Source organism: Mus pahari, chromosome 10 (genome assembly GCF_900095145.1).
Source record: "Mus pahari chromosome 10, PAHARI_EIJ_v1.1, whole genome shotgun sequence".
Classification (NCBI taxonomy): domain Eukaryota; kingdom Metazoa; phylum Chordata; class Mammalia; order Rodentia; family Muridae; genus Mus; species Mus pahari.
The window spans coordinates 67,159,707-67,169,525 of record NC_034599.1 but is presented as its reverse complement, the minus strand read 5'-3'; the positions used below and the strand labels follow the sequence as shown (position 1 = coordinate 67,169,525).

Here is a 9,819-nt window from a genome sequence, read left to right as displayed (position 1 = left end):
AAGGATGGTTGTGAGCCACCATGTGGTTGCTGGGATTTGAACTCCGGACCTTCGGAAGAGCAGTCGGGTGCTCTTACCCACTGAGCCATCTCCCCAGCCCTGAGGATCACATCTTAAATGGTGATCCTATCAGACCCTAAAAAAGAGGATCTAGTTAAGCTATGATCTGCCTCCTACCAACAGAAATTGTAAGACTTTAGGATACTTAATGTATATTGCTTTAAATCTCATAGTTTATGGCAATAATGATAAGAAGAAATAATATACCACAGCTTATCAGCCATTATTTCAAGCATAAATGTGTTCAATTAAAATGCAACAGGTATTTCTGCTTGCCAATCATGCTTTTCCTAAACACAATCAAGATACTTAAGACACAAAAGTGCTTTATGTACACTACCTATTTCAACACAGAACATATAAGAAGACACATAGGCAAGGGTACAGTTAACAAAATAACATTAATGGAAGTTTATGTTTAATATATGGCAAAATGATATTGAGGAAGTGCCTATAACTGGAGTGTTTCATTGGGAGTGCACAGCTGAGTGGCTACTTGAACCTGGTACAGATGACTGCTTGTCTTGACTTACAGAAAGCCAGCAGCAGCTTTCTCAGCAGTATTTATGTCACCAATGCAAAGGCCAGTGAAAAAGAAAGTGGTTTCAATTATTTTCTCAATGGTGTTGAATCCCAAACATACTACCCTGAGAATGCTGAGCTGGGGCAGTATTTCCATTTTTCAAATTAGATACTCATATACAAGATATATATGTGTATATATGTATATAAACTATGGATTAGCCTACACTGAGATCTGAGACCCACCCAGCTATAGATCTGTGAATTGATCCCTGTAAATCTCAGTATTTACTCAACTATGAAATGGAAGAAGTAGCAATGCCTACATTCTAGGTATATTTAAAAACTAAATGAGATTCATTTATGTAGAGCATTTAGCACAAATATTTATGTCTATTACTAGCTTAATAAATTGTAATTATTACCAATATTACTTTTCACTAAGGATTTTTAAAAAGTGTGAAGGTACATTTCTCAGAATAAAACACTACTATCAAAGCTTCTTAATAATTTCTGAATTAAAAATACCTGGCCCAGTTTGAAAGTATAAATATTTTGCTGTCATGTGATATTCATTACAATTCTTCTATTGACATTTTGATAGCCTTAGTTTTCAAAGCTATACCTAACCAGTTTAAGCATATTCCAACTTACTGAAGGGTGGAGTACTAACTAAGCTATCATACAGATGGTAACCTTTTCTGATAACTAGATGACTACTTGTTGATAATGTAGAATTTTAATTGAGTATCGTTAATATTCCCTGAGCTGACTATGTAGTTTCAAAAACACTTACAGGTTTAGAAAATGGCTGAACAATAACAGAGCTATCTGAAGATCTAGATTCAGGATGAAAATTTACTGGCAAGGCAGCCACAGGATTTGATGTTGAATTCAGGCAGCGTTGACTTGTAGGCTTGAATGAGGCAGTAAAACCTGTATTTTAAAATTACACAACACATTGAATGCATTTCTATATAATCAACTTTTTCAAAATATTTTAGTTTAAATTCAAGTAATATAGTAATATTGTACCTCGATTAAGTATACCATTCTTTATTCCTCTTGAATGAGAGCTGGGGTTAACTCTGTTCAAAATATCTAAAAAAAATAATTGATACTTTAAATTTGTTTGAATGCAATATATACTGAGATATTAAAATTTATAAACTGAACATATTAGAATGAATGTTATCACGAATGTGAAAATAGTTTATCAACATTAACTATTTTATAGAATAAGCACAATCTTTCTCATTGTAACTAAATGTCCAAAAGCCAGAAGTATATTGATAAACCCAAGTGCATATAAGCAAAACCTTCTTCAAAGTAAAGAAATTTTGTTTCCATAAAAACCTTCTAAAAACATATTTAAATATGGTTGCATGGAGTTGAAATCTACACCTTCCTTAGTATGGGGAAAGAACTGCATGTATATATTTGGGTTCAGCCTCCATATTCTATTCTATAGCTCTAAAAGCCTTAAAGTTATATAAAGGAGAATCTCCAATGGATTATATCATTACCTCTGTTCCAAAAGGAAAATTACTAGAAGTTATAGACTAAATTGAATCTAAGGCTTACCTGATTATCTTACACATTAAGGGGATTTTGATCTATCACATCAGAAGTCAAGATAGGCATGACTTGGAAGGATTGAAGTTCTTATTCTTATATACATATGAGTATGAAAAGTTTTTAACATCTAGCTTACTCAGTAATCAAACTAAAATCTGAAAGAATAAAGATTTGCTTAAATTTGCTTATTCAGAAAAAGTTAAAAGATGCACTGAAATTCATATACAAAGAACTCATTTTTCTTTCTTTTTTTTTTAAGATTTATTTTATTTATTATACGTAAGTACACTGTAGCTGTCTTCAGACACCAGAAGAGGGAATCAGGTCTTGTTACAGATGGTTGTGAGCCACCATGTGGTTGCTGGGATTTGAACTCAGGACCTCTGGAAGAGCAGTCAGTGCTCTTAACTGCTGAGCCATCACTCCAGCCCTCATTTTTCTTGATAGTAGAAAAATAACTAGATGCCACTAAATAATTGCATAAAGGTACACATAATGCAATTATTTTTCAGAGCCAAAGAGATGACTCAGTAGTTCAGCGTATTTGCTGTTCTTACAGAGGACACAGTTCAATTCCTAGCACTCACATGTCTCAAGACCACCTGTAAAGTGTTTTTGAGGGGATACAATACCGTCTTCTGGCCTCTATGGGCATTAGAAACTAATTGGATACATACATATGTGCAGACAAATACATATACACCTAACTATATACATATTTTTAAAATAGTTAAAAATTTTCAGAGATGTTAATGCACTGCTTAAAAATCAAGTACATGAGAAAGTACCCAAGGAGCTGAAGGGGTCTGCAACCCTATAGGTAGAACAACAATATGAACTAACCAGTACCCCCAGAGCTCGTGTCTCTAGCTGCATATGTAGCAGAAGATGGCCTATTTGGCCATCATTGGGAAGAGAGGCCCCTTGGTCTTGCAAACTTTATATGACCCAGCACAGGGGAACACCAGGGCCAAGAAGTAGGAGTGGGTGGGTAGGGAAGCAGAAAGGAGATATAGGGGACTTTGGGGATAGCATTTGAAATGTAAATGAAGTAAATACCTAATAAAAATTGGAAATAAAATCAAGTACATCAGGTTTATTTTTTTTTAAAAAAAAAAGCAATTAAACTTGATATTATTTTCACTTAGAAAACCAAAATTAATATTCAAGTATCAAATAACTATTGGTATACTATTTTAGTAGTTGTGATCTATAAAAGATGAGTTCTTAAACATTTAATTCACATATCCTATGTTGAAATTCCTTATGGCTTCCCCAAATACAGTAACACAATTATTTCAATTTTTCATCTTCACAATTCAGGAAAACATCTGGGGTCAAACTCTTACAGAATAATTTTAAAACAAATGTAGATTGTTATAATTGACTACAATTAAGTCATCTATAATCGTATAAATTCAACTTGAATCTTGTCATATCTTCAACAAGAGATTTTAAATAATTTTGTAATATAATAACATTCAAATGTCAGGTAATCAATACCCAGGAAATAAGAAATAAGACCATTCTGGTATTAGCAATATGAACACTATCATACTAAACTCATTTTATAATCCAAATAACATCCCACTTAGTGTGCCATGTGAAATTACCTATCTATCACAGAAAATAATACTGACATTTCACTTGGTTAAATTGTTCTCTCTATAATAAAACTATATATAAATGCCATTCCAATCCTACAGACAAGAAAAGCAAGAAGGCAATAGAAAATGTCATAGTACTTTCTCCAGTTAACCAAGGTAAATAAGAAATACTAATATGCTGAACACATTAACACTTTGACAAATTCTTCTAGCTTAAAACAAACATGCAATTAAAATGAGAAAGATTATTTTTATCTTTGAGATTTGAAGACTATATTTTTTTTCCATTGAGACCAGATCTCACCATACAGCCTAGGCTGGCCTGGGACCCACTGAAATCCACCTGCCTCTGTCTCCCCAGTGTCTCCTTAGGATTGTATGTAAGTGTGCTCCCTACATCTGGCTCCAACTGAAATATTTTTGAGTAGACAGTTCACTATGGTCCATCAGTTTTCTTACTTTAATACTGTCCCACTGTTTAGTCCAAGCACTCTAGCTGAAAGCTAATCATCCAAAGACTATTCTACTAAAAAGCCTGAGATATGAGTGTGCTAACTGTAACGTAGTAAAATGGCTAGAAGTAACACCTCTCTGTATCACAAATTAACTAGCTGCTGAAAGTCAGCTGTGGTCAGGTTATGACCCACTAACACTATGCATTTTGGAGTCCCGTGTAGATGACACTACAATGGGGCCTGGACATGAGATTTCATCTGAGACTAACAGATTTTTTAGTATATCCCAAAATTTAAAACTAAGCATTCTAAATTTTTCCTTTAAGCGATTCTAGGTTTAAGAGAGGAAAAAAGGAAATAAAATCAGATAACCTGGTTTTTCAATATCACTAAAATTATAATTCCTACTCTCAGAAGACCTCCAATGCCAACCAAGGACATTTCCCTGTTGGGTCAGCTGGTATTTGGCTTCTATCCCTTCTCAAACTCCACTCAGGGTCAACCCTGACTTTCAAACAAGTATTTTATTCCTAAATTCTTATGGTGGAATAAGGACATTTTTCAAAACAACCCTAAAAATAAACCTTTTCAAACTGCCTACATTCAAAGTAAATGCTTACTTGAAATAGCTGGTTTTGAACTTGCTATCTCTGCAACAAAGATGGGCTCATCATCATCATCCTCTTCAACTTCTTTCACTTTCTTCTGCCATGGTTCTAGCTCCTCTTCTTCACATTCCATAAAGAGTTCTGCCATTTTTAAAGTATCTAATTTTTAAAAGAAGCAACTATCTCTTAATTTAAAAGTATCTGCTATATGTAGCATATTAGAAATCCACTTTAATAAACCTAGTAACAATTTCTAACTTGGTGTTTGTGATGAGTACATGATAGTAACAATAAGAAACTGAGATCTTGCTAAATCATTAACTAGTAGACTTGAGACAGATGTTTATTTAGAACAGATAAAAAATACAGTCAAAATTAATTTCAGTCATACATTTAGAACAATTAATTCTGAAAAAAAAGGCTTATATCCTATTCATTGTCTTTAAAAGAGAGGAGGGGTAAGATTAAGAATAAGAAGCCACAGATGAAAAAACAAATTAGAATAAACCAGTTTTAAAAATGGTTAAAAAGAGGGAGGGGGCTGCAATTTGGTATGAGAGGAAATATAAGAAGGGAGTGAGGCTTATCTCAAATACAGCTAATTACACATTTCCCCCTAAAGAAATCGATCAAAGAAATGCATGCAGTAAAAACTAGAGAAATTCTGATCAGGTACCATCATTCTCTTAAATGTAGATGAAAGAATCAGTAAGCACCAGGAAATTTACAAAGAAAAAATGTTCTATATAAAAGACCAAAAGATAGTAAAATAAATTAAAAGGATTCTAAGAAAGAGGTAGAGTAGAGAAAAGAAACGGTTAGGTATCATACAAAGAAATAATGTCTGAACAGAGTAAAACTGAAATGGCTCAGTGGATAAAGGCATTTGCTGCCAAGCCTTATGATCTGAGTTCAATCCTCAAGACCCACTTGGTGGAAAAGAACAGACTCCCACAAACTGTCCTCTGACCGCCCTCCCCATATACCTTGGCATATATGTACATGTACACACACACACACACACACACACACAGAGAGAGAGAGAGAGAGAGAGAGAGAGAGAGAGAGAGAGAGAGAGAGAGAGAATGGGAATAATGAACAAAGACTAACATACTAACACATAAGGTGCACAGGCCATGTATGACATTCAATACAAAACAAAGTCACAGAAGAGAGTAGGTCAGTAGGTCAAGAGAATAAGTAGGACGGATGCAGGACAGCAGCATGTTAGAGCTTCTCTAGGAAACCAAAGGAAGGATTAAAAAATAACTTTGAAGATCACAGGCCCAGCAGTGGGGGTGGTTCATTCCTTTAATCCCAGCAATGGGGAGACAGTTAGGTGGTACTCTGAGTTCATGGTCCTGGTCTACTGTGAGTTACAGGACAGAGAGCCAAGGCTAACAAAGAAACCCTGTCTTGGGAAGGGGGCAAGGGAGAAAAATTAAAAAATAAAACAAAACAAAAATTCAACAGGTTGGAAAGGTTGCTCAGCAGTGAAGAGAATATACTGCTCTTGCAGATGGCCCAATGTATCTGGCACCCTCCTCTGTAATTTGTGAGCACTTGCACTTACACAGGAACTTAAGTACCCCCACCCACATTACACATAATTAAAAACAACAAAATGAATACATATATAAAAAGAGAACTAAAACAAGGACTAGAGAGATGGTCCAAAAGTTAAGAGTGCTTGCTGCTCTTCTGGAGGACCCAAGTACTATTCCGAACACCCATAGTGGGTGGCTCACAATCCCCCTCTCACTCCAGCTCCAGTTCAATTCAATGTCCTCTTCTAGTCTCTCTACCACCACTGAATACACAAAGACATAAACTCAGACACACACATACACATAAATAAAAAGTTGTAAAGAACACTTTTTTTTTTTGTTTTTTGTTTTTTTTTTTTTGAGACAGGGTTTCTCTGTATAGCCGTGGCTGTCCTGGAACTCACTGGCCTCGAACTCAGAAATTCGCCTGCCCCTGCCTCCCAAGTGCTGGGATTAAAGGCATGCGCCACCACGCCCGGCAAGAACACATTTTTTTGTTTGTTCGTTTTTTATTTATTTTATGTAAGTACACTGTAGCTGTCTTCAGACACTCCAGAAGAGGGAGTCAGATCTTGTTACAGATGGTTGTGAGCCACCATGTGGTTGCTGGGATTTGAACTCCGGACCTTCTGAAGAGCAGTCAGGTGCTCTTACCCACTGAGCCATCTCACCAGCCCAAGAACACATTTTTTAAAGAACGCTAGAACAATCATCTTTAATTATATAACACTGTTAGTTAAATTGATAATACAACAACACTATACACACATACATACATACACACAAACAACTTTACGAAACTTTGGCAAGGCTAATTAAAACCTTTCAGACTGACTCTTTAATCATATGTACTTATAATTCAGGCTGTAATGGAGAAAGAGGAAATGCAAGAACAGAGGGAGGCAAGACCAAGAAGGAAACCAGCGTTAAGGGCCTCAACTAATACAATCATGAATATGATGGCCTCAGTCATGTACATGAACATCAGTGGCATTTGTGCAGACATGAAGATAGTGAGACTACAAAAGAAATTACCTGAGGTTCTAATTTAAACAATATTTTTATCATTTCTAAATATTATTTTCTAGTATAGTAAAGAGTGCCATTTCTACTTTTGACTCAAAATTAGGACAACATTCCACCATGTTCTTAATAATATGGCTATAATTAGTCACAAGTTCAATACTGACCATTTTTAAGAGGCCCAGAGCTTTATCTCAAAACTCACAGAAGGTATTTAGCATAGCAATACTTTGGTCCTAACTTTCTAGTCTAAAGAATTGAAGAATTGTCCAAAAATAAATTTCTACCAAATTAAACCATCTAGTCCATGATAATTTGTTATGACAACCCAAGTAAACTAATATAGTATACAGCACACACATATACACATGCATGTATTTTCTTTCTCTCTCTCTCTCTCTCTCATACACACACACACACACAGACTCTGTCATTGTTAATATATGAAAGAATGTTAAGAAAAAGCTGTAATTCTTTTATAATTTTTAATAAATGCCTGCACAAGCATAGAAGAAATCTATATGATAATGCATACCAAACTGATAAAAAAAAAAAAAATACTGGCATAAACAGTAGCTATTTCTTTTAATAGAGATAAAATAGTTCATTTCTATTTGATTTGTCAGTTCATTTGTTATTTCAACAGTTCTAAGATGGGGAACATCTGTACATCTCTCACAATGTATCATAAAGTATAATTATATATCACCTGCACTTGAGTATCAGTTACTGAAGCAACTTACCTTTTGGTTGAAAGGAACTGTCTCCCATCAAGTTGAAGATCTGACTTTATATATGTTGTCACCTAAGTATTGACATATGACATCAGTCAATTTTAAGTAATTTCAACTACAAATAAACCTGAGATTAATAAATTCTTGATAGAGGAGTTGGAGAGATAACACAATGGGTAAGAACATTTGTTGAGCAAAGAAGATCTCAGTTTGGGGCTGGAGATGGCTCAGCGGTTAGGAGCACTCAATGACTGCTCTTCTAAAGGTCCTGAGTTCAATTCCCAGCAACCACATGGTTCACAACCATCTGTAACAGGATCTGATGCCCTCTTCTGGTGTGTCTGAAGACAGTGGATAGTGTACTCACATACATTAAAAAAAAAAAAAAAAAAAAAAACTTAAAAAAGATAACAACGACCTTGGTTTGAATCCCCAGCACATACAAAAAAGTTAGGCTTGGAAGTCTGTGGCCTGTAACCTCAGTGCTGGAGGGAGCATGCTAGCTAGGCACTCTAGTCAAAACCATGAGCTTCAGGCTCAGTGAGACACAGTATGTATGAAGGGAATAAAACAGAGTGACAGGACAGGAAACCCAATGTCTTTCTCTGACATCTGCTTAATGCAGATGCATGTGCCTCTACTCATACACCAAAACAAACACTTTGAAGAACAAATTCTTGAATCAAATTTAAGTATTTAAGCTTACCATGTGACCACAAAAAGCAGCAAGTTGTATCTCAGTTTGCCTTTCTAGAAAATAAAGATATCTACCATTAGGGCAGATTATATTAATGTATGTACATTTAACTTACCCTTTTTGCAGAAATCTGTTTAAGTTGGATATGTTTACTATACATATAATCTATTTAAAATAATTGGTTCTTTCCTTAAGGATTCCAAATATCAGAAACAAAATAGTGATTGTATCAAGTATTTCCTATTTCAGTAAATCTGACAAGTAAGTAAATTAAAAAATAATTATTTGTGACAAACATATGAAACTTATCTATAATCCAGGTACTTGGAAGGCTGAGGCAAGAGGATCACAGGTTTAATACTGAGAGTACACAGTGAGAGACTGCCTCAAACAATAAATATATATATATATATATATGTGTGTGTGTGTGTGCGCGCGCGCGCGCGCAAATAATAACAAAAAGGAATTTCCTCATAATGCACTGCTTTAGTAAATGTCACTGCCCAAATGCTAAATGACATTAATGTTACCTATTCACACTCAAAAATATAATTATTTCTGTAATAAAACACAACTTTGACTTTATCAACAAAAAAGAAAGCTCATCAGGTGAAGTTATTCAAGACAATAGGTATCCCTAGTCAGCTAAGTGGAAGGTAATATGGTAAGTATTAGGTGAAAATAAAGATATGTAAATAGTTTGCAATTAACCACACTTGTAGCTCATTGTCCTTCAAGAAAAGTTACAATAAACATTACTAAAAATTCACAATTGGTACCCTCATAGAGGCAGGTGGAGGAGGGATGGGATAGGGGGTTTCCAAAGGGGAGACCTGGAAAGGGGAAAATATTTGAAATGTAATTAAAGAAAATATCCAATAAAAAAGGAAAAGAAAAAAAATTCACAATTAGTCAGGCATGATGGCACATGCTTGAAATCCTATTATGTAAGGGGCTGAGGTAAAAAGAATATCAAGTTCAAGTTCCA

At 34.9% G+C, this 9,819-nt stretch overlaps 1 protein-coding gene across 5 annotated transcripts in view; it reads right to left on the bottom strand.

Moving 5' to 3' along the window:
• Positions 1–9,819, bottom strand: part of Znf280d (zinc finger protein 280D) — an 86,770-nt gene that overhangs the window by 58,315 nt on the left and 18,636 nt on the right. For 3 of the 5 annotated variants that reach the window (XR_003844673.1, XM_021206384.2, XM_029543833.1), the window contains exons 2-6: positions 8,841–8,884; positions 8,144–8,205; positions 4,843–4,989; positions 1,618–1,683; positions 1,379–1,518 (exon numbers count right to left, since the gene is read on the bottom strand). Coding sequence is in view for 4 of the 5 variants with exons in the window: in XM_021206384.2 (XP_021062043.1) it covers positions 1,379–1,518; positions 1,618–1,683; positions 4,843–4,989; positions 8,144–8,171 (381 nt within the window). In the remaining variant the exon portion in view is untranslated. Of the gene's footprint in view, positions 1–1,378; positions 1,519–1,617; positions 1,684–4,842; positions 5,010–8,143; positions 8,207–8,840; positions 8,885–9,819 lie in introns of those variants that run through there. The other 2 variants (XM_029543832.1, XM_021206386.2) reach the window with 2 other exon arrangements.